This window comes from Acinonyx jubatus, chromosome B3 (assembly GCF_027475565.1).
Source record: "Acinonyx jubatus isolate Ajub_Pintada_27869175 chromosome B3, VMU_Ajub_asm_v1.0, whole genome shotgun sequence".
NCBI lineage: Eukaryota > Metazoa > Chordata > Mammalia > Carnivora > Felidae > Acinonyx > Acinonyx jubatus.
In genome coordinates this window covers 1,931,968-1,958,336 of record NC_069386.1, presented here as the reverse complement: position 1 = coordinate 1,958,336, position 26,369 = coordinate 1,931,968, and the positions used below count along the sequence as shown (strand labels likewise).

Below are 26,369 nucleotides of genomic sequence, written 5' to 3'. Positions count from 1 at the left end.
TGCTGCTGCTTGGCACAGAGAGAATTCAAGAGGGAGGGCGTCCCTCTGGGCTAGCGGCCGCACTGGACCGATTCATTAGGGACAGCTTTCCGTCCATTGCAAATTTAATTTACGGCCATCCGGTGGCCTTGCGGCCGCAAGAGAAGCACACTTGCTTTGCCAAGAAAGGAAGTCCCGGCCACTGTTGGGTTTTGTCCTGGGGGCCCCAAAGTCCTCACCTTGAACCCACTCGCTGGATGAAGAAACGTTGAAATGCTCACCGTGCTCCGTCTGGAACACTTTGAACACCCGGGCAGCAGCGGAGCCGCGGTGCCCTGCAGGAGAGACCAGACCCCCCCCCCGGATTCTGAGTGCTGTGATTCGGAGGCAGAGAAAGCCCCCTACGCCCACGGATCCTGAGCTATTTCTTTAAAAAAAAAAAAAAAAAAAGTTTCAGGCCAATGTTTCTACTTGGGAAGCAGACGGCGGATTACGTCTACTGTCCCTTCTCGTGATTCTGTTTTAAGAGTCAACTTTTGGAGGGGCGCCTGGGTGGCTCAGTCGACCCAGGGTTTTCATCTCTGGGGGATGACCTCGCGGTTCGTGAGCTCGAGCCCCGCGTTAGGCTCTCTGCTGCCAGCGCCGAGCCTGTTTTGCGCGTGAGCTCTCGCTCACAAGTAAATAAGCATTAAAACAAATAAAAGCTTGATTCCGGTGTTCCGGCAAATCTATATTTCGGAGGCGCGTAATTTCTCACGTGAATTCCCGTCTAAGATTAGAACAGTGCCTTCTGCAGACTTCTCCGGGCAGAGGAGGCCCCCCTGGGTGGTAAAGGCCCATCCATACACTCTTTTTAGCTCCAAAGACTATCTCTGCTGGATTGTCCCAGCTCCCGCCTGTCCTAGTCACTCGTTTCGAATTAAGTCAGCGACCACCTCTTTGCAAATACGTTAAATATTATCTCTGTGATCGGCTTTTGGCGTGACATGTTCGGAACGAAGGGTGTTGAAGGGGGCTCCGCGATGCTCGGAGGGAAGAGGGGGGTTCGGAAAGGGCCCCGTGTTCAGAGGGACGCCGGCGGGGATGCAGCCTCTTGCCAACTATTTATTACCGTGATATTCAATGTGGTCTTCGACGGAAGAAGAGGGATTTCCTTTCACAGTTAGGAAACTCCAAGGGTGTCTGCAAAAACCAACAAGCAAAAGTCAAGTTCTTCGCACGTCTCAACCTGTAGCGGAGGCACAGCCCAGACAGAATGCCACCAGCGGGCAGCCCTCCCCGCCGTTCGGGGGCGATCGGCCCCCTGGCGGGGCTTCCCGGCTCCGGAGAACAGGGGCCTTTCTCTGCCAGCGCTGGGCTTCCTCGCCACCTGGCTCGCCCGCTGTTGGCTCGCCCCGAGCGTCGTCAACCCCGCTCTGGCAGGAGCCCAGGTATGAATCACAAACAAACAAGGCCGCGGACCCACATGCCACCTGCCAGGCTCAGTTAGGTCCTGAAGCAAGCGCTCTGGTTCCTTTAGGAAAACAAGGACACAGGTTCCAAGGGAGAAAGGTTCTTTCCAGGCTGCCCAGGAGGTCAGCACGAGGGAGACCCCGGAGGGCCTGTGCCCCGGCTGCCCCGGGAGCCGCACTGGCTTCGGGGAAGGAGGAGACGCGTCTCGCTCCCCATGGGGGACGGAGGAGGAAGAGATTTCCTCCCCCGAAGCGTGCTGTAAGGCAGGAAGGTTTTCTTACCCATTTCTGTCTCCCTCCCGCCCCGATGCCTGCTACAGCCTGAGGTGCCGATAGATTACGGCACTCGAGAGCTTTTGTTCTTTTTGTTTTGAGCTTTCATTTCGGACAGGGAGCCTTCATTCACGCCGGGGATTTGACTGGGTCACTCTCTTGCTCGGGACCCTTCAGTGGCTCCCCGTTGCCCTTCAGGTGAAATCCACACTCCTTGGCACAGCGCGAAAGCTCGTCCCCTGCCCACCTCCTCAGCCCCCCCTCTGTCCCCTCCCGCCCTAACCCTCTTCCGCCGCCTGTGCGCTCCCCCCACCCCTGGCCTCTGCACCTGCAGTCTCTCGTGGGGAATCTGCTTGTCCTCACCCTCACCTGCAGCTCGGCCCAGCCTCTTGCTCACGCGTCCCTGCCACTTCCCTTTCCACGCCTGCTTTCCCGCGAGAGCTCAGCACACGTCGTCAGGCCCAGAGCCTCGGGCCGGCATCTGCCCGATAACTGCAGCCCCGGGTCCCAGTTCTACTGCTTTTAGAGGTTTTGAGTTTGCCCCTCACAGTGCGTCTGTGCAAACGAGGGGGGAGAACGGAATCCCGCCTGCCTGTGTCCCAGGCCCGGGGGATCGGCCGTGACAGAACGTGACCGAGCATCCCCCCTTCCGGTGGCTTTGTTCATCAGGAGACACGTTATTTGAATCCTTATTCTGTGCCAGAGGCGATGGCAAATATTTCTCTCCTGTTGTCACATCTAATCCCTCCCAACGGTCCTTTGAGACGGCTCCCAATGTATCCCACTGTACGGATGCAGGAACCGTGCAGAGAAAGAACGAGTCACTTCCTGCAGCCACACCTACCAGGAGGTGCAAATTCAGGCCAAATCAGAGGCCCGACGGTGGGCCCTCAGCTGTTACCTTCTTCTGCCGAGGCCCTAAGAGCCCAGTCCCCTGGTGGACAGCTCTCACGTGACAAATCAAGAAACTGGCCTTCTGGCTTATTAACAAGGGGATGGGAGCCCCCTCGGCTTCTGCTAACAAAGGAACCTCGAGAAACCAAGGTGTGCTCGTCATCTCGGACTACTTGAGCTCCTGTCCAGGCCCTTCTAGAAGAAACAGCCCCTGGGCTGTCAGGGAATCACCCCGGAGCCCGGAGCATCCCCTGAGCCCCCACCCCTGCCTTGCCCGGGAATCTCTGTCCAGCCCATAAAATGGGGGTGGGGGTGGGGGTGGGGGAAAGTGCTCTGCTGTCCCTGATCCTGCTCCCAGATCTGCAGAGCTGAAGGGAGGGCCCCCCCCTATCTTCCAGCAGCCACAGGATGGATAACCTCAACCCCAACGTCCCACTGAGCTGAGGTCGGATCCAACGTGATAAAAAGGTGTGGCTACTGTGGGGCAAACGGCTTCCTCTCGGGGCCAATGCGTGTGCCCCAACGTCAGGCATGAAGCTTATAACCCGAGACAAAGCAGACCACATTGGAGCACAACCCAGGGGCCCTCCTCCCCGGGTGCACGGCCGGGCAGGGACACTTTATGTCTGCCAATCCCCGGAGGGGGCAGGGACGGGGGCCGGAGGGGGCCGGGCGGGACACGGATGTCTGCCAGTCCCCGAGGCACGCGATGACCCCTTGGCCAAAGAAAGGGAAGGCGCAGCGAGCTGTGCGGACGTCCAGCTCGTATTTTGTAAGTGGCTGAATGAAATGGACGAACCCGTGCAAGGAAAGACCGCTGCGTTTTAAGAAGGGAAGAAGCTTTTGCAAGAAAACCTGGGCGCCCAGACTTGCCCGGTGCAGACGGGCGATTGCCCGCCACTCCCCAGGCCGGCACTGGGGGGCGGCGTGCCGTGGGGAAGGGACAGAGGCTAGGGTAAGCTGCGGGGCTGCCCTGGTGTCCTGGCGGAGGCGACGGCCCTGACCGCGGTACCTGAATCCAAGGTGTAGGAAGTGTTTGCTGCCCAGCTTCGTCATGGCCTTCCTGGCCGCATCATCCAGGTTCCGGGACCCCTCGTCGTTCACTGCCACCGAAAGGATCCTGCCCGCAGGCACCGCGTTCAAGTACTGGACCAGGCGTTCACTCTCCTTCTTGGATCTGTAGGTGTCAAACCTAAAAAGGTCGGAGGTGGGGGGTTAATAGTCCTGACAGCAGCCCCTGCAAAGAGACGTCCGAGCTCACGGTTGTGTTACAACCACCAACACGCCATCCAGAGCCCCCCGCGGGCTGTGAGCTTTCAAGAAAGTCGCCTCTGTGCCAGCAAACGCCAATCTTCCCGACCTTGACAAAGGTCACCTGGTCCCGCACAGAAAATACCCAGGAAGCGTGACTTCAAACAAACATCTGTACCACCGGGGGTGCGCATTTACAGGGAAAAGACACAATTTCGCAACGACCCCCATGGAACTCTAAAGATTTGGTGCAATGACAACAGAAATGCCCAAAGAATGCGTCTTGGGAATTAACAAGCGAAACTGCTCTAAAGCGGATCTAGGAGCGTCTGGGGGGCTCAGTCGGTTGAGCGTCCGACTTCGGCTCAGGTCATGATCTCGCGGTTCGTGGGATCGAGCCCCGCGTCGGGCTCTGCGCTGACAGCTCGGAGCCTGGAGCCTGCTTCCGATTCTGGGTCTCCCTCTCTCTCTGCCCCTCCCCGGCCCATGTTCGGTCTCTCTCAAAAATAAATAAAAACATAAAAAAAGGTGTTTTTTTTAACGGATCTAGAAAAATGAGCTGGCATGAAGACCAAGATTCGGGGAAAGAAAAATGGTGGTGGTCACGGGGGTGGGGCCGGCTGGCTAGGTGCTCCTGAGCCCTCAGACTGGAGAGCAAGTGTCTATGCAGCTGGTGGGTCCGGGCCCGGGCCGCTCATTCTGCGCCCCCCGCCCCCCTGGCTTCGAGCCGGGCCAACCTCAGTGCCACAACCACACCGCACGTCTTCACACGCCCTTCCTCACCTCCCCCTGCCTGATCACATGCTTACTGCCTGTCAAGGGCGGACCTACATTCTTCTCCCTCCCGGAACCTTCTCAGATGGCAGCTAGTAGCTCCTGTGTGCGGGCGTGTGTCGTGTTGGCGACCCTCTTCACTCACACACCTCCGGCCGCCGGGTTCTCGAAGCCACACACATGCATACTTTAACCAAAGGAGATTCGGCCGAGCAGCCGTTCCGTCTTGGGAACCTGAACCCCAGCTGCCAGGGTGGCTTCCCACGGACCGCCCAGCCCCGGGGCACCCGCGGAAGTCGCCCAGGGTCAAGGGTCTGGGCAGACCCGGGTTTGAATCCCGGCTCCGACACTCGCCGGCCTTGTGACACAGCACACGGAGCCCACGGGGCCTCAGTGTTTCCCTCTGTACGACGTGGATGATCACAGAACCTACTCGGGGGGTTGATGATACAGATGGCCGGTCAACGCGGTTAACTCGTCGTTTTGCACGAAGCCCAATGAACGTCACTGGTGTCCACCACAGGGCAAGGGGGGTCGTCCCGCATATTCCTGCCCAATGTGCCCTGTGTCCCCGCGGCCCCCTCCTCCCTGTGTCCCCGTGACCCCTGCTCCCGGCTCCCTGCTCCTCATGCCCTGGTTCTTGCGGAGCCTGTGCCCCCCACGTCCAGCAGCAGCAGGATGGCTCGGGGTCTGCCCGCCTGCCCCAGCCGAGTCCTTCCTGGGGGGTCCTCCCCTCCGAGTGCCCTGGGACAGCCTCTGCAGACTCTGCTCACAACCGAGCGGGGAAGGGGTGGGGTGGGAGGGAGCGGAGACTTGCCCTCCCTGCCTCTTAGGCATCTCTCGAGTGCTTCCATTTCCACTGCCGTAGCTTCTGCCCGAGTCCCGGCCGGCGGCCCCTCTCAGGCCAGGCAGAAGCCTCCCGGCCACCTCTGCTCTCTTTCCTTCTGTCTCCACCATCCATCCATTCTCTACTCGGCAGTCAGAACGTTCTTTTCATCAGATCAGACCCTTCTTAAAACCCTCCAGGGGCTTCACGTCCCACTTAGAATAAAACCCGACTCCTTACGGTGCCCCGCGAGGTCCTGCACCTGCCCCTGCCCCAAACCCGGACATTACTGTGTCCCAGTGCCATTGCTCTGCACCCCCCCGCCTCTCTGCTGGCCCTTCCGGGTTTCCATCACGACCCCCTCACCACTGGCCCTTTGCACTTGCCGCCGTCTCAAATACTCTCTCCCCGACTCATGTTCACCCTGCAGCTCTCTGCTCAAATGTTGCTCCTTGAGGCTGGTCTTCCCTGGCTGACGCCATGTGGGCTTCCCCGGTCACTTTCTGCCTCTTCGCTGTGTCTTTTCTCCCTAATCACCAACGATCGCGATCTGGAACGATGTCGTGTGTATGTGCGTGTGCGTCTGCCCGTTCCCGCTAATTCTCTTCTGTAGGCAGATGCCCGGGGAGGGAGGGACAAAACTCCTGGAGGTGAGGGCTTCTGGCTGGCCGGCTCCCTGCCGTATCTCAGCGCCTGGACCAGCATCTGGCTACGGCCCAGGCTCGGTGAACGTCTGTGGAACGAAGGGCTGTGTGTTCACGTGAAGGCAGACCTTACCGGTCGGAGTGGATGACAGTCGCCGATTTGGGGTCGATGATATGCACGATGACTCCACGGTGACCCCAGCTCCTTTCGAAAAAGTAGCCCCCCTCCTGCATGCCGCCTGGGTGAAGGGTCTTGTTCAGAAACGTCCAGGAGAGCTTCTTCTGTCCGTGTAGCTCAAGGACGCCTCCTCTGCCGACCCCGATGTACTTGAGGCCAAAGTAGGGGTCCGGCTGAATGCCTTCGTCGGCCCTGCGAGAGAAAACAGCTGCCCAAAGTCAGCCGACGCCCCACGGGACGCGGAACCCAGAGGGGACCTCGCCGCTCCCTCCCTGACCGCCGGAGAACCGGTCACACGCGGGGACTTGGGAGGCCGGCAGCAAGGGCGTCACCGACCAGATCTTCCTAAGCCAGACGGAAATGCGGCCGAAAGGCCAAGCCAAAGCCCTTATCATGAGTTTGTATGTTGCTGCTTCGTTCCGGGCCTGATTGTGCTACACTCCGGTCCACGTCAGAGGCCCTGCAGGGTGCACACGGACCTCTGTGTATTTCTGGCCACCACTTCTGAGAACTCTCAGTTGGCCAGAGGCCGGCACCGTGTGGAAATTTGCTTTATCGTGTCCATCCTAACCCGTTGAATAAACACCCCAGAGGCTCCCTGAGCCTCGACGTGACAGAAAGGCGGCCGGAAGTCTGGCAGGGACGTGCGTCCCCTCGGCGTGGACCCACAAGAAACACAGCACCGCCTCCAGCTCGCCCCAGCGGCCCACGTCTGTGTTACTCGTGGTTCCGCCTGGCGGGCTGCGACCATGGTCCCCATCCCACCATCCCGCCTCCCTCCCGCCTTTGGAAGGCCTCCTTCCCATCAGATCCAAGAGGAGCATTTGACCCGCGGAAGCTGACCGCCCACCTGCCGTACAGAACGATGCTGAAGTTGCCCTGGTAAGGGCAGAGGGCGCTCCCCGCGTGCATCTCCCCTCCGTTGTCAACCAGGATGTGCCGGGTACGCAGGACGATCGCCTCGTCTTGGTCCCTAATGACCAGCTTTCCTGAGGAGGCGGGCAGGGGTGGGGTTGACGAAGACGTGTGTTAGCGGGGAGGCCGTAGGGGGAGCTGTGGGCGGACCTGCCAAGCCCCCTCCTCGGCCAGACGGGCAAGAAGGCAGGTCTGTCCCGGGACTCCTACCCTTCCCGTGCTCACTACCGGCTTCTCCTCTCTCCTCTCACCCTGCGATGCGGGGACACCGCCTGCCGGCTTGCACCCGCCGCTGTGCGTGCCGTGCTCAACGGGTGAGCGTCTGGCGGCGTGACCAGCCGGCACGCTCCGAGCGCCAGCGAGAGCCTCCCTCTACGCTTCCTCCGCCAAGACTTGGACCGCTGACGGGCTGCTCCTAAGCGCCCAGAGGGGATGGCGTCATGACCCACCAGACGCTCTGACCCGAACCCAGGGCCCGTGACCGTCATTCTGCCCGTCCGGACCCCCGGCCGCCTGCTGGGCTCCGAGGCCGCGGCCGGGAGGGAGGTCAGGGGGAGGCCGGCTTACCTCCCTCTGAGACATGGATGGAGTTCACCGTGGCAGAAGACGTGAGCAGCAGTGTCCTGCCCCGGCCGATGTGCACGCGGTGGCCCGGGTCGTGGCCAGGGCTCCAGGGCTGCAGCTCAGGGCTCTGGTCGGGGCACTCGGCCGCCACTGCTAAGGACAGAGGGGCGTCACTGCTTCCACCCACCCCCCTCACCAAGCAAAGGCTCTGCCACGTGGGGGCCTCCCCCACCTTCACGGCTCTCGTGGCCCGAGCCGCGTAGGCACAGGAGCCCTGGGGTCCGGCCCCACGTCTTTACTACAGTCCATCCCATCTGTCCACAGGTCACTTCCTTTCTCCGGGATCAGTCTCTCCGTTTACAAAACGGAGGGCGTGGCAGATGATTCTTTAAGACATTCCCGGACCCGAAGCTAGGTAATGATCTGCCCAGAGTTCTTGCAATCCAAGAGAGTCCTCCCTCTGGAAAGCGGCGCTCTGAGAGTTAAGGAAGCCCCCTCCCTTTCCGCGCGAGACTCTGACTTTAGTTAATTTTCTAGCTCTGCTCCCCTGGAAACCCAAGAGGGGATGGTGTTATATCGTAAACCGGGTCACCAAGCAACGTGGCTTCGAACAAAAGCGACCCCTTATCAGTGAGCGGCATCTAAATGGGTCAGAACTGTGCGTAATTTGTTCTCTCTCCCTGGCGGAGTCATCTCCCTGCAGGGTCCCCCCTGGGCACGTCTCCTGCGGGGACCCAGCAAGTCACGTCTATGCAGTTGTCGTGACAGATCGCCACGGTCCTTTTTAAAAGAGAGTAATTTGGACAAAAAGGTGCCAATATTTAACAACACGTTGTTTACGTGCTAGTATGTTCTGTGGAACGGATGTTATTGTCAGAGTTGACAGAGAGAGAGAGAGAGAGAGAGAGTGCGGCTCTGCGGGCCCGAGGCCCCCAGCCAGGGCAGCTCCCACACCTGGCCCCAGCCGCCACCTGGGGAACCACACAGGGTGGCTTCTGGAAAGCCATGTGGCACGCAGCCAGGATGTCCCCGGGCAAGAGAAACACACGCCTCGCGCCCGTGCCGACGGCGGCCTGTGTTTCCACCCTGCACCCTCCTCAGCGACCCGACGCCGAGCGCAGCCTGTGGCGGCCTCGGGGTCGGCATGTTTAGCTGAACGAGGGCCCCGTGGGGGGCGCTGGGGAGGCGCGTGTCCCCGGCCCCCAGCGGGAGCACCGGAAGCAGCCCCCTGGCCATCTGGAAGAATCTCCCCGCAGCGAGGAAAAATCCAGAAGGAAACTGGCAGGAAGACCAAACGAGAAGGAAAAGCCCGATGCCTTCCTCTCCTCCGTGCCCAGAGGTTGCTACGTACGAGGGTTGGGGGATGCAGGGGCTGGAGAGGCAGGAGGGCGGGGTGCAGGTGCCAGGAGGAGGTCGGAAGGGACGGACGCGAGCTCCCGGCTCAGGCTTCGAGGAGGACGGTTGTGTCTCTTGAGCAAAGCGCGTGCAGGGAACGAAGTCCACGACGGGGGGCCGTGACGCCAGGAGGGATTCAGTAGGATCCCAGCACGTCGGTTCAAAGTGTCGCTTTACTTCCATCCTGTTATCTCTGGGATGAGAGTGTCTGCCCCGCATTTACGCGTCCCCAGAGAGCTGGGAGGGGGGTGCCGGATACGGACCCCCGAACCCACATCACCTCCTCCTCTTTGTGCATCTGAAGGCAGTAATCGGCCCTCTGTCCTCTGCCAGGCAGTCCGGTGCGGGCTGGCCGAGCCGTGTCCCCACCCGCCCGGCCCCGGCCCGCCAGCACCCCCCTTCCGCCCGCCATCCGCTCCGTCGTCAGTGCGAATCCGGGCTCCGGATCTCCTCCACCGAGCACAGAATTCCACGCCGTTTGGAAAGCACCTCTCCCGGCTGCTGGAAACCCCCAGGGGCTCCAGCAGTGGTGACAAAGTGAACACTAGGGTGCTTGCTCATCGTTGGAGTCTCCGGAGCCTCCAGCAGGCACTGCTCTGCCTCAGCATTTAGCAGCCGTGGGTCCCGGGGGCCCAGACGAGAGCCCCCGTGGGTCAGTGCTCACGCCTGGGCTTGTCTCTGACTGGGTCACGTGCCTGGCTGGCTTCCAGCAGAGGCCAGAGGCCCCGGGCTGCCCTCCACCCAGTTCCGGACCCGGAGTATCCGTTTCCAAGGAGGCGTCCCCGCAGCGCGCGGAGGACACATGTGGCCTGTGGCGAGCCATGCGGTGGAGGCCTGGCACCAAGAGCTTGCTGAGGAGGAGTCCCTTCGACCGCACGGGACACAGCCTCAGGGCCTCGCCACCCGCATCTCCCAGGACGAGCCCGACGGCCCCTCTACTCCGCAGGCACACGTGTGACACCACACCTCACGTCTGGATCCGGAAGTGGTCAGCCTGAGCTCACGGGCCCTCAGGGGAGTGCAGGTCCCAGGGCACCGGTGGCTCTGGCCCCACAGCGGAAGCTCGGCGGTCACCAGACGGGCTCTTTCCTTACAGCTGGATGCTTGCACCCGGGGACGGCCCGTCTCGGTGGGTTTTCGTCTGTGTGAGCTCACCAGTGGCTGGAAACGGTCGGCGCCTTGGCTGGACTGTCTCCGCAGCAAGCACCCTCCCCGGGAGGGGCCGCGGGAGCAGGAAGGAGGGTAGAGGGTGGAGGGATGTGAACGCAAGGCCCGCCCGCTCGGGGCACGAACGGCAAGACGTCAGGGAGAAGGAGACGCGTGGACCAGGGGCAACCAGAGGCACGGCCGCCTTTCCGGGGGTTTAGACCCACACCCAGAGTGAGGAGGCGAGGAGACACCCAGGGTGCGGGAGGGCAGCACCCCGTAGGGCCGCCCCAGGGCCCCGAGGCGGGCCCTCCTACGAGCGAACCGGAACCCCCTTCCTCGCCTGGAGCTGCTGCCCCTCGGTGTTTACGAGGGGCGAACACGACGGAAGAAGGAAGGAACGATATTCCAGCAATGCTGACAACTGTCTCGTCGAGAGCGAAAACGTCTGAAAGGCTGCGCGAGGGGCCGCGTGGAAGGAACGTCGCTCGTGATGGATACAGAGGCCCTCCTTCCCTCCGCGGGTTGAGGAAAACAAAACATAACCTAAGTTCCTTTATTCTTCTCGTAGGAAAGCATCCGGCTGTTAGCGACAGCAGCATTTTAAAAACCAGGGCGGCTGACGGTTGGCGCTATGACCGCCAGCCCCGGGCTCGACCTTGTCTCCCATCTTCTGCCTCCTTCGACCCCGAGTCCGGCTCACGCGGTGGCTGCTTCCTGCTGGCCCTGCAAACCGGCCTGGAGCTTTGGTGGTTCTTAGAAAATCATCCAAACAGCAAGGTGACATCGAGATCAGAGCAGCCACCCTGCATAGAGCAGCGCGAGGTGCCCGAAGCTTCCCCGAGCCTGGGATGGTGAAGGGAAAAGGGGACGAAGAGCTCAAGTGAGGGGTGGCGAGCTGGGTCCCAGAGGTGTGGCCTTCCTCCGGCCCCCGAGGTGCTTTGCCAAGTTTGAATTAGTCGTCGACGCTTGACACGAAGAATTTTATGGAAAAATCTATGCTTCTGGCTTCTCTGAGCAACCCGCGAGCTCCCACCTTCACGCGTGACAGCAGATTGGCCAGATCTGAGACGCGGGGTCCCTCTCAAGGAGTGTGAACGGCCCAGGCGGCCACGGTGCCCACAAGGCCCCCCACACTGCTCCACGTCTCATCCCTGGCTCCCGCAGATGCTGGGTTTGGAGCCCCTGGGGCCGATTCAGCCCCTTGATTGTGTGGACGACAAAACCGGGGCCTGGGGTGAGACTCGCCTGGGAAGGGGCGGGTCAGCAGGGACCGGCCGGAGCCCAGCCATCCCGCACCCCCGCCCCGCGGCTGCCTCCCACCGAGGCGCGCGGCAGTCCCGTGGCTTTGTGGCGACTCACCTGCGGACGCGGCCAGGGTGAGCCAGCTGAGTGTCAGCATCGCCTGGAAGGTGCTGTCCTGCCTGCTGGCGGCTCCCATCCTGGCTGTACGCTCCCTGAAACCGAAGCGAGCGAGTGAGACCCGGGAGCTCGGCGGGCTGGAGTCAGAGAGGCGGCAGATGCACGCACGCGCGCACACACGCACACACACACACACACACACACACACACACACACGGGGCCACCTGCACACACAGCACAGCGCCCCAGCCAGCACACAGGCCTCAGCCGCCCCGACTCGGGGCCGGGCAGACCAGGGCACGCGAGCCCTGTCACCGTCCCGCCCGTGTCCTGCAGCTCAGAGACTCGGTGATGGATGGAATTTCATCCTCGGAGCTCGAGCTCCCTCTCCTCCAGAATGAAGCTTTTTTTTCTTAAGTTCAGAAGCAAAGAAAACAAAAAATACCCCCCCCCACACACACACACACACTGAATGTGAGCTGGGCATCAGATGCCATGAACGTGCTGTGTGATCTCAGTGTTTTTGATTGACCTCTCTGGGCCTCAAATTCCTAATCTGGAAAATGAGGGTGTGGGCTGGCCGATTTCTAAGCTTCACTCCTTTTTTATCAGTCCATGCTTCTAAAGCAAGTCTTGGTGATAATATTGAAACCCTGACTATGATGCCTGTGTGTTATAAACCCTCTGTATGGTACCTGCCTGAAGGAAGGTGAGGCAGACAGAGACAATCGTCCCCCGGCGGTTCCCTCCTTACCTGGTAAACGAACCCCTGACTTTGACCTGGGCGTATGGCCAGCTAGTCTAAAGGCGACCTCTTCCAGACTCTCTTACATTTAGTCGTGGCCTTGGAATGGAGTTCTGGCCAACACAGCCCCAGTGCGGTGTGCGAATTCCAGGAAATGCCCTTGAGGGAAGGTAAGAGGACCTTCCTCCCTCCTCCCTCCTTCCTTCCTGCTAACTGGAAGGTGGATATGACGGCTGGACCTTCTGGCTACAGAGTGCCAGCCATGCGGAAGGTGGCAAAGCAAATCTAGAGGAACATCTAGGCCCTGCCCCTGTGGAGGCCTCGACAGCCCTAGACCATGGGTTTATTTTTATGGGAGAGAGAATTAAATTTCTATGTTGCTAAACTTCCGTTTCATTAAAGCTGCTTCATTTTTTTCCTTTTTACTCATACGGACGGTGAATATGGGACTCTGTCTAGAAAAGCCTCAAGATAGGAACTTTAAAAAGAAGATGCCAGATCCCCCTGCAGACTAGAATGCACCTGTTAGAGGATGCTTGCTTGTCCTCAGGCCCCATGCGGCCCACACCGAGGGCCTGGGGGGCGACCAGCGCCGGCTTCCCTGCCCGGGGCCCCAGGTCCTGTCCTGAGCGACACGGAGGCTGTGCCCAGGCACTCACCGACAGAGGGGCCCGAATCCCGCTCACCCAACACAGGCTCCTCCCCTTGAACTCGCTCAGGGACAAGTCTGACCCACCCTGGCCTGTGGGCTCCAGGTCAAGCGCTTTGGGGGAGCTCGGGGAGTCGGGCAGGCAGGAGGGTCCGAGGCGGAGCCCCCTGCCCTCCGCCTGGCCGTCCCTCGCAGGCGTGCGGGGAGCTGAGTTGGGGGGAGGAGAAACCGATACTCTGAGATTCAATGCCCGCGGTTTCCTCCCGCCCCGGCCCAGGCCTGGTCTTCGAGAACAACGGGCTCATTCTAGTGCCTCAGCCGGCTGCTGGAGGGACGCATCTCGGCATCTGGGAATGGCGCCTTTCCCATGGTCCCAGAGGAGGAGTGTCTGCGCTAGAAAGGAGGGGGCCCCGGGGACGGGAGGGCTGCATGGCCCTCCGGGGACGGCCACAGCCCCGTTCCAACTCTTCATCGGTTTAGAAAACCCAGAGGAAGCGTGCCGTCTGTTGCTGAGAAGGCCCAGGTCGTCGTCGGCTCCTCTGAAGGGGCCTGCACCTTGGGGCCATCGGCCGGGTGAAGGGAGGGGACAGGCACCAAGGCTGGTGGTGACGGGTATGGGAGGCAGTCTGGGTGCGGGCACCCCTTCTGGCCCAGCTGCCAGGGGCCCCTCAGGAAAGCATCTCCTTCGGTGGCCTCAGATTTCCCGTGGGCAGAGTGGAAGTTTGCGTCCAGCTGTAGCTCTGACGTCTTCTGATCGCACCATAGTTCATTTCAAAGACCAAAGAAACAAAACAATCGCTTTCTGGATGGGCGTGAAAACAATTCCACTTGGCGGTGGGGGGGGGGGGGGGGGGCGGGGAATCGCGCTCAAAATCTCTTTTCCCCAACATTAAGGAGACCTGTGCCGTGTCTCTGTCTGACCCCTGGACGCACAGACGTCGTGCCTGGAGAGGGGAACCCCACATTGCTGGGGTCCGAGGGGCCTCTGCACTTTCTCTCTCCGCAGTGGCCGCGAACAGAGACCCCGAGAAGCATTCTGTTGAAGCAAAGCCCCAGACTTTCTCTGATCTCACTGGGGAATTCACCAACGGGGGACAGCTTTCTCCGTGGGCCACTAAAAGCTTTCTGGCGACGAGAGCGGAGATTCGGCCTCTCCGGCTGGCCAGACTCGGTCTCGACCCGGCTCCCAGCTGCCAAAGACCCGGGAAGAGCGCGTTGGCCGATGGCGCTGGGGGTTTCCACAGGAGGCCGCTGGCCAGAGCTGGCCGACCGCTGCCCGATGGCCCCGAGCCGGCGATATCCTACTCCGTTTTCCAGAACAGGAGTGTTTCTGCCATCCTGCTGCCGCCCCGGCCTCTCGGGGTCGAGAAGAAGCGGCACCTAACCGGGAACGAGCTCCTCCTCCAGGAGGCCTGGGCCGCAGCGGCCCCGGGGCCCAGCGCTTGTCACCTGCAGAGACAGGGGCAGAGTGTTGTTTGAGTGTCCAGAGAAGCCCCCGGACAGTTGCTCAGCCCTCCCCAGAACAGCCTGGCCCCACAGGCCGAGAGACCCACCGCCCCGTGGGGCCGCGCAAGCCGGAATTCTCCAAGAGTACCGGCTGCGGGCCCGGAGGAGCAGGAGAGGGTCACTTGAAGCTCTGCGGCAGGGGTGAGATGGGACCTGCCGGGCTCAGCCGTCTCCCCCTGTCAAACCCACACGAACCCGGACAAGGCTCGGCCCAGCAACCAGCGGGACAGCGTGGTCCAGAGTCCTTGGTCCCGGCCACGCAGCTGACCTCGGGGGAAGCATCTGACCGCCTGGGGCTCCCTTTTTTTTTTTAATTTTGAATTTTTGTCTGTAAAACCTGAAATGACGCATCCCAAATGCCAAGGTCCCTGTGGGATCGAGACGCTGCCAGGCCCGAGCTCCTAGCCCTGTGCCTGCCTGACCGTGGCTAGCCCCCCCGCCCCGGTTGTGCAAGCCCCGGGCATCAGGACACACGGCTGCACAGGTGCTAGAACCAGGGGGAAGGGTCTGAGAACCTGCCACCGGCTGTGTGGCCCCAGACAAGCCACTCAACCTCTCTGTGCCTTACTCTTCCCGATTGTCGAACAGGCTCCTGCTACCCACGAGCAGGAGTTATTTCCGCGAGGGTCAGCGGGACAGGCTGACTCTAAAGACGGCGGCTTACCACCGTGAGCGCCGGGGTCTTCCGCACAAAGGGAGGTAAGGAGACGGCCCCGGGGTCCAGAAGAACACGGCGCTCCCTCTTGGCCTCGCCTCGCAGAGTTCAGGGCAAATAGGTGACGTGGGCCCCATGGGTCTGGACACTTCCCTTACAGTGACACGCGTGTAGACAGGCCACTCTTGTCCCTGCTGAGGCGGGGCGGGGGTTCTCTGGAACCAGCCCCACCCCCTGGATTCTCGTGGGTGCTTTGACTTCCTCTTTTACGCCCCACAGTGTTCACGAGTCTCAGCTGGGCTGAGCTGTGCCCCCCCGCCCCCCGAGAGTCCTGTGGTGACGTCTCACCCCTCCGGACCTCGGAATGCGACCGCATTTGGAGAGGGAGCCTTTCAAGAGGGGATTAAGGTAAAATGAGGTCCCCAGGGCGGGTCCTGAGTCGGCGTGACTGGTGTCCATGTAAGAAGAGGGTGTTAGGATCACAGACACGGAAGGAAGGGAGAGAAGGTGCAGACGGGAGGAAGACGGCTGTCGACACACCAAAGAGAGCGGCCTCGGAGGACGGCAACCGTGCTGACCTACAGCCCCCGGAACTCTGAACAGTGAAGCTGCCCCATCTGCGGCCCCAGCAAACGATGCCGTGTCCCCGAGCGAGTTCATCTTCCCAGGCTTTCAGCCTCCCGTCCGCAGCGATGACACCAAGAGTCCCGGCAAACGCCAGCGTAGCTTTTGCGAGGCTCCGGGCACCGCTTTAGGCCCCGGCCACACGTCGACGACCGATCTGCTCTTCTGTAGCTGGGGGGCATGGTCATCCCTCGACACGGATGGGGAAACTGAGGTACAGAGCGTGCAACTTGCCTGACGCACGCAGCCAGCAGGTAGCAAAGCCCAAAGCCTGCTCCCTCCTCCAGAAAGGGCGTTTCTAGCTCCCAAAGATTAAACGGTTTGTGGTCTCGTCTCAAACTGCGAGAACGTAGAAGCCGGAGGGAAAGTCAGCGCTTGTCAAACTGCGTGCACACATGAACCCCCCGGGGAAGCTGACTCAAAGGCAGACCCCGACTCGTCGGAGCAGGGTGGGGTGGGGGGTCCTCTGAGGGCTACGGAGGCAGCAGGCGGTGACACAGTCAGGTCTGAACCTGGCAGGTCTGGCCCCAAGGACGTGCCCTGTAACGCAGGACCGCACTCCTGTCCCCCAGCCGGGCCTCCCACGAGCAGCAAAGGTCGGATTCAAGCCACCTCTCTGCCTCTCGCTGCGGGTCAGTGATCCGGAAATCACAGCGCCCAACGCCCCCCACCCCCAAGGGAGAAGGAAGGGGCAGGGGACAGGGCAGCCCACGCACCTTCCGGACCACAGGTGAACACAGGAGGAGCCCCCGCCCCTGCCCCCGCCCCGGCAGCCTGGGCCCTCTCTCGAATGCTGTGCGAAGGACCCCGGGGACAGGGAGCCCCGCCTGGCCTCCTCAGAGAGAGGCGCTCACAAGACCCCTCGCTCCTGCACACCAGCGTCTCCCGGGGCTGCTTCGAGGACCAGCCCCTCCCCCAGGAAGCACACCCGCCCAGACGGTTCTCACCGCCGCAAAGACCGAAAACATTCCAAGGAGACCCGCCACCTCACAAAGCCCGGCCTCCTCTCCGGAAACCAGGCTCCCGCGTCCTTCCGACCGGCCACGTCGCGTCGGCTCGCACCACGTAGGAGCAGACACGGCACGAGACCCGCTCCGGCCGGCCCGTGCGTGCGTGCGCGCGTGAGTCACGGGGGACTTGTTAAAACACGGGTTCTGACCCGGCAGGTCTGGGGTGGGGCATGAGTCTGCGCTTCCGAGCGGCTCCCGGGGGAGCCTGGACTGCCGAGCCGGGCCGCGCCCTGAGCCGCCAGGATCTCCTCATTCACAGATGGGCAAACCGAGGCCCGTCGAGCCAGAGACGGTTGCCCGCGTTGCTCAGGAGAAGCGAATGGAAATCTGAACCAGCATCTGAGAGAATTTCTGCCCGACTGTAACTCATGGGACGCCTGCCTGTCCCTTCCTTGGCCGGGGGGGGGGGGGGAGACAGAGGGGAGGGGGGCCCATCCGGTCCTGCCCCTGTTCCAACCCGGCATCACTTTATGTCACAGTTTGGGGAGTAGACACGTGCCTTTTCCGACGCCCTTGACACGCCCACAGACTCTTAAATGATCTTCCCCAGACAAAACACCTCCTTTGATGCGGGAAATCCCCTCTGGGGAGCCAAGCAGGAGAGATGGGGGGGGGGTTCCACGGATCAGAGAGATTCGCACCAAGGCTCCCCCAGCCCCGAGCGCTCGGGGTCCTGCCCTGCCACCGAACCCAAGTCCCTCATCACGCCGCCAAAGCAGCGCCCGTGATCCCCGGTCCCATCACATGTGCCACAGGCACCGAAATCGGAACCAGGAGCACGGCGCTCGCAGCAAACCAGACGCAGACACGACGATGTTTCCTAACGAAGAAGTGGCTCCTAACGACTTGCGGCAGCTTAACCCCTGGAGCGAACCATTAGCTACAAGGATAGATCTACCTCTCCTCTTCGTTTCCAGCTCCTCTGCCCAACTCCCGGCCACTAGGCACATGTGGCTATGCAAACCTGCATTTAAAATCAGGTAGGGCCACCTGGGTAGCCCAGTCGGTTAGGCATCCAACTCTCGGTTTCGGCTCAGGTCACGATCTCGCGGTTCGTGAGTTCGAGCCCCGCGTCGGGCTCTGTGCTGACCGCGCAGAGCCTGCTTGGGATTCTCTCTCTCTCTCTCCCTCCCTCTCTCTGCGCCACACTCCCCCCCCCCCCCCCCGGCTCACACTGCCTCTCAAAATAAACTTAAAAAATTTTTTTTTTAGTAAGAAAAGTAATTAAAAAAAACAGGCAAAACGAAACCCACACATCCTCTGCCCTCCCAGGCACACGTGAAGTGCCCTGAAGCCCCTGGCTGCCAGTGGGAGTGCAGAGCGGAACCTTCCCATCACCGCCGAACCCCGTGGGTCAGCCCTGGTTCAGAGCCCCAGGATTCGCAGACCATCTGAGTGCGTCGGGTTCCCCGACCAGGAGCGTCGGCCCCCCATCTGGGGATCGCGGCAGCCTCGACACCCCCACCCCCACCCCCACCCGCCGCCCGCCCCGAATCAGAAGCTCCGGGTGGCCCAGCCATCTGTGTGTGAGTGCTCCCAGTGGGGCTCGTGTGCGCTCACATCTGACCCCCCGTGAACCTGGTGAGCGTTTGACAGTGTGTTGGCTGAGCGCTAACCGTTCGGCCTGTGTCACCAGATGGATCCAAATTTGGGTCTCAGGTCGGCTGCTTAAGAGCCGGACTTGGCCGTTCACTTAAGGGTCTAAGCCTCAGCCCCACGGCTGTGAGGTCGGGGAAGCCACCGGAGGGGGTGGAGTGTTGCACCCCACGGTGACTGAACCACGATGGTCCGCCACTGGGAGTCTGTCCCCACCCTCGGGGCCTGGCTCCCGCCGGCTGCGTGGGGCTGCCTCACGTACCAAGTGGGGCCCTTAGGGGCCTCTTCTGGTTAATGGGCCACACTAGGTCATCCGTTAAGAGGCGCCACTACACCAGAGACACTTTCTCAAAAGCTTGATATGGGGGACCGCACAGGGAAGTCCCCCCCGCCCCACTCAGCGGTGGTTACGGTGGGGGAGGGAACCCATGTGACACAGGGGGGCCCCACGCCGGGCCCCGGGCAGAGGTCGTGCCTGGACGGGGCCCCGGACCAGTAGGCCGTCTCAGCGGGAGGCACAGGCGGTGGGTGGGGGGTCCCATTGGCCCCGGGGGCCCCAGGGCAGGCGGAGGAGGTGCTCCGGCAACAGCTCAGCTCCTGCTTTGCTCCGGGAGGCCCGGCGGCCCTCACACTGGGGCCGAGCGCAGCGCCCGGGAGAGGACAGGAGCCAGATGAAAGGATGAGCCGAGACAGGGCTTAACCACACCACCCGGGACTCAGTTAGCGCTTCTAGCAGCTTCCACGCGGGGCCGGGGAGGGGGGATGTCAGGAGGCCCGTGCTCGGGGAGCGGGTCCTGTCTCCCTCCCCAGGCGGCTTCCTGCTAACTCCCTCCTGGGCCCCCGCGGGCTTGCACACGTTCTGCCACCTTGACTCCAAGGCCGTCTCCCACCCCCCCCGGCCCCGACCTCAAGTCCTTATCAGCTGCTTCTTCCTCGGCACCCACAGCTTACTGACCCAGCCTTTCTTTAATTTTTTTTTCTTTAACGTTTATTTATTTTTGAGACAGAGAGAGACAGAGCATGAACAGGGGAGGGGCGGAGATGGAGGGAGACACAGAATCCAAAACGGGCTCCAGGCTCCGAGCTGTCAGCACAGAGCCCGACGCGGGGCTCGAACTCACGGACCGCGAGAGCATGACCTGAGTCGAAGTCGGACGCCTAACCGACGGAGCCACCCAGGCGCCCCTGACCCAGCCTTTCTTTAAACTTCTCTCACCCCGTGCTTGGGACTGACTGAATGGTTCCCACGGGAAACTCGGGCTGCGGGCTCCTTGAGGGTAAGCCCGTTTTTCTTTTCCCACAGAGCGCAGCTGGGCACACAGCGGCCGCCCGGCGACCCCTGGGCGGTGGGTGCCTGTGTGTGCCGCGTGGCTGCCGAAGGAGCAAACGACTTGGCTATCTGACCGCGCGGCATCGTTGGACTCTGTCCAGCGCTCTCGAGAACACCGCGTGGGAGCCCGAAGCAGCAACTGGAGACGTTTACACAAGCTACCACTTTCAAAATTATAACTCTCTTTTCAAGTCTCTTGTCATACCCTCAGTGGAGGAAAAGAGATGATCTTCCCTCTTGAGGATGTTTCTCTCCCCCCGGGGTCTTGAAGGAAGAGGGGACGTCATGTCCCTGCTGCAGGTGCCTTCTCCCCAGACTCAGAGTCCAAGGTCGGCGTGCCTCTGCTACGGTCAGAGCAGCGCTGGCTGCGGTGAGGGTCCTGGCCCGTCCTCTCCTGCTAAGCCCGGCACTTGCGGGGACGGAGGGATTGCACGCTCTAAAAGGGGACCTCCAGAGGCGCCTGGGTGGCTCAGTCGGTAGAGCGTCCGACTTTGGCTCAGGTCATGATCTCATGGTTCGTGGGTTCGAGCCCCGCATCGGGCTCTGTGCTGACAGCTTGGAGCCTGGAGCCTGTTTTGGATTCTGTGTCTCCCTCTCCCTCTGCCCCTCCCCCACTCTTGCTCTGTCTGTTTTTCTCTCTTTCAAAAAATAAACAAAACATTAAAGCAATAAAAGGTGACCCAAGTGTCCCCGGGTCCCTACCTCCAGTCCCCAGGCACCAGGTGCCCAGCACCTCCAAGCTCACTTACTCACGTGGGAAGTCTGGCCCCTTGCACGGCTCCTCTCTCCCTCCGGGTCTGTCTGGGACTCCTCGAGGGCACCTGCACGCGTCCACGAGCCACCCCTGTCGCTGTCCATGCAGCCAGTGCCCTGGGACGTCACGGCTACAACCCCGGGTCAGCCCTGCTGAGCTCCAAGTCTGCCCTCGCAGGCTGGGCCTTCCCCCGGGAGAAGAGCCTGTCACTGTGCCTCGGTGGCTGGCACATGGGGGTCCCCAGCACAGAGAACCGCCCGGCTAACTGAGACAGAGGGCCCACGCTCTGTCACACACGCCCAGCCGGGTGATGGCTTCTCCCACTGTGGGGCTCCTCTTCCAGCACCTCCTTGCTCCCCCCCCCCCCCATCGGAGCGTCTGTCTGGTCTGCAAAGCTCATCACGTGGCTCTACCCACCCCCACCCCCGGGGCCTGGTGAGCCTGAGCGGGGGGCGGCGGGAAGGCTCTCGTCCCTGGCATGCCCCCCGCAGACGTCAGAGCCCCTCGCCCCTCCAGGCGGGCGGCTGAAAGGTCAGACGATGCCCAGTACAGCCTGATCGCAAAGCACAGTGACCTCAGAGGGAAGCTTCTCCCAGGGCTCTGAGTCAGAACCTGGAGCTTTCCAAGTCAGACCACCAGGCTGCACACCTTCCCTGCTGGCTGTGTGTCCTTCGCCGGCTGGCTGAGCGGCTAGGGCAATAAACACTTCATCAATTGTGTTTTTTAACCGAAAGTTCTAGCATCAGCAGCTGGCTGGGCATTTCTCCTGGCTTCGGGTCATATCATGTGTGCCTACTTATTTCTGAGGCTCCAGAAAGATCTTTGCAAAACGGCCCCTACCTTCTCATCACGTCCCGCCAGAGTGGCACCTGCTGAACCCCTCCCCCCGCCCCCAAGGGCATCGTGACAGCCCCTGCCGGCCCGTCCTCCACGCCAAGGGGGCACCTGCCTGAAAGGGGGCAGGAAGGCTCATTCCCACAAGCCGCTTTATTTCCAGGAGCACGAAATCAGTGCCAAAGAGACCGAAGGTGCGGGAGGTCAGGGGCAGCAGAGGGGAGGGGTGCGGGGTCCGGATCCTGAAGCACCCCCGGGGCAGGAGTTGGGACTTGGCCCTGCCACTTTGGCCCTGGTACGGGAGGAGCGGGGGACGGAAGGAGCCCACGTGTGGTTCATATAGACGCTGCCGCCGGGGTGGGCCCGGCTGGGCGGGGTGGGGCCTCCAGCAGCAGCCGAGGCCTCCACCGCCAGAGTCGAATGAATCCCACACGCGTTTCGGGAGTGCCTACCGCATGACAACTCAGGAAAAGAGCTCGTCGCGGGTTCAGCTCGAGCTCAAAGTCCAGCAGCGGAGGGGCCCGGGTTAAACAAACAGCCAGCGCGTCCCGTACCGCTCAAGCTCCGCACGAGGCCTTCGACGCTGACAGCGCAGCCTCTGGGGGCCACACGCCAGGCGCCCTACGCAGACCGCGTGCGCCCCACGGACGACTGTCACTGTGACGCCAGCGCCCAGGGGGAAGGGGGGTGACATGGCAGGGTCTGCAGAGGCTGGCTTGCAGCTGAGTGCACGCCGGGGAAGGGAAGGTGTTCTCGAAACCGCAGAGCCCAGGAAAACGTTAACTGCTGACAGAGCGGTGTTCCGTGTGGTTCTGGGCCATGCGTTCCAGGCATTTTCGCGCCGTGGAGCTTAGCTCCAAAGCACCTACTTCCAGACGGGAAGGAAGGAAGGAAGGGAGGGAGGGAGGGAGGGAGGGAGGGAGGAAGGAAGGAAGGAAGGAAGGGATGGAAAGGAGGAAGGAAGGAAGGAGGAAGGAAGGAAGGAAGGAAGGAAGGAAGGAAGGAAGGAAGGGATGGAAAGGAGGAAGGAAGGAAGGAGGAAGGAAGGAAGGAAGGAAGGAAGGAAGGAAGGGATGGAAAGGAGGAAGGAAGGAAGGAAGGAAGGGAGGGAGGGAGGGAGGGAGGGAGGGAGGAAGGGATGGAAAGGAGGAAGGGAGGAAGGAAGGAAGGAAGGAAAGGATGGAAAGGAGGAAGGAAGGAAGGAAGGAAGGAAAGAAGGAAGGAAGGAAGGAAGGAAAGAAGGAAGGAAGGATGGAAAGGAGGAAGGAAGGAAGGAAGGAAGGAAGGAAGGAAAAGAAGGAAGGAAGGAAGGAAGGAAGGAAGGAAGGAAGGGAGGGAGGAAGGGATGGAAAGGAGGAAGGGAGGGAGGAAGGGAGGAAGGAAGGAAGGAAGGAAGGAAGGAAGGAAGGAAGGAAGGAAGGAAAGATGGAAAGGAGGAAGGAAGGAAGGAAGGAAGGGAGGGAGGAAGGAAGGGATGGAAAGGAGGAAGGAAGGAAGGAAGGAAGGAAGGAAGGAAGGAAGGAAGGAATGGAAAGGAGGAAGGAAGGAAGGAAGGAAGGAAGGAAGGAAGGAAGGAAGGAAGGAAAAGGAGGAAGGAAGGAAGGAAGGAAGGAAGGAAGGAAGGAAGGAAGGGATGGAAAGGAGGAAGGGAGGGAGGAGGGGAGGGAGGGAGGGAGGGAGGGAGGGATGGAAAGGAGGAAGGAAGGAAGGAAAGGAGGAAGGAAGGAAGGAAGGGATGGAAAGGAGGAAGGAAGGAAGGAAGGAAGGAAAGAAGGAAGGAAGGAAGGAAGGGATGGAAAGGAGGAAGGAAGGAAGGAAGGAAGGAAGGAAGGAAGGAAGGGAGGGAGGGAGGAAGGAGGAAATGGAAAGGAGGAAGGAAGGAAGGAAGGAAGGAAGGAGCTGTGGGTCTGGGGCAGGACCCCATCACCCGGCTTGCACACACACCCTGACACCTTGGGTGACAGAGGCAGGCAGTGCCCGTCCAGAGGTGCCGGTCGAGACCCGTGCCTGGACTGATGATCTGGTCACCACACAGTACAAACCAGGGCCTTCCTCCAGACCGGAAACAAGGACCTGCGGGGGCAGAAAAATGCTCCCGCGCCCGGGACCAGCCATTTGTAGGAGGTGCAAGGTCCAGACACGAATTTAGAACAGGAGGTGATGGGGGCACCCCGGTGGCTCAGTCGGTTAAATGTCCGACTTCGGCCCAGGTCATGATCTCGCGGTTCGTGGGTTCGAGCCCCACGTTGGGCTCCGTGCTAACAGCTCAGAGCCTGGAATCTGCTTCGGATTCTGTGTCTCCCTCTCTCTCTGCCCCTCCCCCACTCGCTCTCTCTGTCTCTCTCAAAAATAAATAGTAAAACATTAAAAAAATTTAGAACAGGAGGTGATGAATCTGAGTTTTGCCCGATGGAAGAATGAGTCTTAACGACCCACAGGGCGGGACGTGCTGCACTCGAACGCAGTGAGACACAGGGAGAATTCCAGAAGGGACAAAACCAGGCCGTGGGTCTCGGAGCCCACGCGGACCTGCGGCACCCGTCCCTTCCTCCAGCAGCCCTCTCTCCTGTGCCCTCCAGCCGTGGGCTTCAAGCGGGGGCTGACCCGCCCACCTTGGCTCCCCACGTAGACACGTGACCCAGGCTGGCCCACAAATGCACCCTCCCGCCTGGTGCCGGGATTGCTTCGGGATGGTCACACGACCCGAGACAAAGAAAGGGCCCACGGAACTGCCGCTTGTCACCCACTGAGGGTGGCCAGCGTGGAGCTGCCGGGACCACCTTTGCCTTGTACCGAGAGCGCCTGTCTGAGCACGAGGCGTACACGGAGGAGGGCGGAGCCTGGAGATGGAGAACCACCATCTCTGAACACCCAGATCCAGCTCTGCCTGAAGCCAGTGCTGACGCCGAACTTGCAATCCCGTGGGCCCATGGACGTCCTTTTATGTTTGAGCCAATGCGAGTTGTGCTGCAGACATTTACCATGGAACCAATCCCGACTGAAGCAAATCCCAGGGGGGAAGGCAAGAGGAAGGTTAGCTGCTCGCAAGCCGTTTGGAGCCCTAGCCGCTGCCGCTGACGGGCCAACGCGGTGCCTCTCGCGCACACAGACGTTCCTGTGCCCTAAGACCCCTTCGGACGTGCTCTTTCCCCGCTGCTCCCGAGCCACGCCTGCTGGCTTCCGCGCATCTCCTACCTCCTTCGTCCAGCAGAGCCACTGCCGTGACCCAGGAGGGCCACCACACCCACCGCTGACGCGCAGGCCATGAGAAGCTCCGCCAGGAGCCGGGGCCCAGAGCGCTTACGGGAGAGCCTGGGCCGGGCGAGGGTCGGACGCGAGAGGCGGGCTCGTGGCACCTGCCGTGTCTGGGAGCGGGGCTGGAAGGCGGCGGGCTGGGGCTGGCGGCCGTTCAGACGGACCGCCTTCCTCCCGGCCCCGTTCTCAGGCTCACACAAACCCCGGAAGGGCAGAGACGGGAGTGTCTGCACAGCGGCCAGACTTTCCCCACTCCTCCCTCGGCCCGGCCGGGTCGGGGTCAGAAGAGAACGCCTGATTCTGGTTCAGGTTTGGGCCAGAGCCCTCCTTTGAGCGGAGCGGCTGGTCTTCTCCTGGGTTATTTATTTGCAGAAACCACTGTGGCTCCCTACTGCTTCAAACACACCTCCAGGAAGCGACTCGAGGTGGGGTCCCAGCCGAGGCCGGGCTGACGGCCCCATGGGGCCTGCCATCAGGTACCTGTGGTCCCGCAGGCAGGTGTGATTCGCAGCCTTGGGCTCTAAACACAAGTCTGCGGTCTTCGGAAGCAAACGGGCTCTGGTAAACCCACCGGGGAGGGGCACCTAGAAACCCGGGGTCCTGGGAGACCCTGGGCCACGCTCGTCTGGCCTCTGCTTTCTCACTGGGAGGGGAGACCCAGGGCAACGGTACTTTAGTGCTTACTCAGAACTAGGTCCCCCACGGGGGCTGGGACACAGGTGGCTGAGATGGCAGTTCCTGCTTGGAGAAGGTCACCCACCAGCCCTGAGCTCTGGGGACCCTGCTTCAGCACTAGGGGACCCCAGGGCTCCACACAGTTGTTTCTCCACCGCCCTCCCCCAACACCCCCAACAACCTTCTCCCAGGAAAATTATCACACACTAGACCAAGGTGAAAGAGTTTCACGGTGACCAACCTACTCATGACCTAGAGGTTACCGGTAACGTTTTACTACATTTGCTCTCTCATTGATGGGTGCATCCATCCATCCACCCACCCACCCATCCATCCAGAAAGCAGCCTTGTTTTTTGGATGCATTTCAAAGTAAATTGCAAGCAGCAATATACTCCCCCCCTAAATACTTCAGTATTAACTAGAGTTCAATGTTCATTTAAATTTTTAAAACTCTTTGTGGGTAAAATCTACGTGTCGTGAAACGCACAAACCCTAACCGTGCACTTTCTGAGTTTTGAGAAATGTCTCTACCTGAGCGATCCGGCACAGAACGTTATCATCATCCAGAAGGGTCCCCTCACGCCCCTCCCCACCAACTCCCCTCTTGTGAGACACAACCGGGTTCTCTCAGAACCAGGTCACCTGTTCTGGAACTCTGTAGAAATGGAATTGCCCGAAATGCAGTCTTTGGCGCGAGGCTTCTCTCACTCAGCACTTCGGGTTTTTTTTTTACGTTTATTTATTTTTGAGAGACAGGGAGAGACAGCGCGGTTGCAGGGGAGGGGCAGGGAGAGAGGGAGACACAGAATCCGAAGCGGGCTCCAGGCTGTGAGCCGTCAGCACAGAGCCCGACGCAGGGCTCGAACCCACGAACCATGAGATCATGACCTGAGCCGAAGTGGACGTTTAACGGACTGAGCCCCCCAGGCGCCCCTCCGTCAGCATGTTTTTGAGGTTCATGCACGTGACTGTGCACATCAGCAGTGCACTTCTTACAATGGCGGGGCGGTACCCCCAATCACACGAACGTGCCGCCCTACACACTTGCTTTCGTGTTGTGCTCTGGGGAGCCACACAGGACAG

At 61.1% G+C, this 26,369-nt stretch overlaps 1 protein-coding gene and 1 non-coding gene across 9 annotated transcripts in view; one reads left to right on the top strand and one right to left on the bottom strand.

The window, feature by feature from the left end:
• The window catches only part of CEMIP (cell migration inducing hyaluronidase 1), a 126,715-nt gene that overhangs the window by 38,493 nt on the left and 61,853 nt on the right, over positions 1-26,369 (bottom strand). For 2 of the 8 annotated variants that reach the window (XM_027068249.2, XM_027068251.2), the window contains exons 1-8: positions 12,920-12,937; positions 11,653-11,747; positions 7,753-7,902; positions 7,121-7,259; positions 6,226-6,462; positions 3,610-3,789; positions 1,091-1,161; positions 219-314 (exon numbers count right to left, since the gene is read on the bottom strand). In XM_027068249.2, coding sequence (XP_026924050.2) covers positions 219-314; positions 1,091-1,161; positions 3,610-3,789; positions 6,226-6,462; positions 7,121-7,259; positions 7,753-7,902; positions 11,653-11,731 — 952 coding nt within the window. In that variant the 5' untranslated portion in view covers positions 11,732-11,747; positions 12,920-12,937. Of the gene's footprint in view, positions 1-218; positions 315-1,090; positions 1,162-3,609; positions 3,790-6,225; positions 6,463-7,120; positions 7,260-7,752; positions 7,903-11,652; positions 12,898-12,919; positions 12,938-13,083; positions 14,436-26,369 lie in introns of those variants that run through there. The other 6 variants (XM_053223460.1, XM_027068253.2, XM_027068250.2 and 3 more) reach the window with 6 other exon arrangements.
• Positions 20,226-20,310, top strand: TRNAQ-UUG (transfer RNA glutamine (anticodon UUG)). Its single transcript has one exon. It is a non-coding gene; the product is annotated as a tRNA-Gln (tRNA).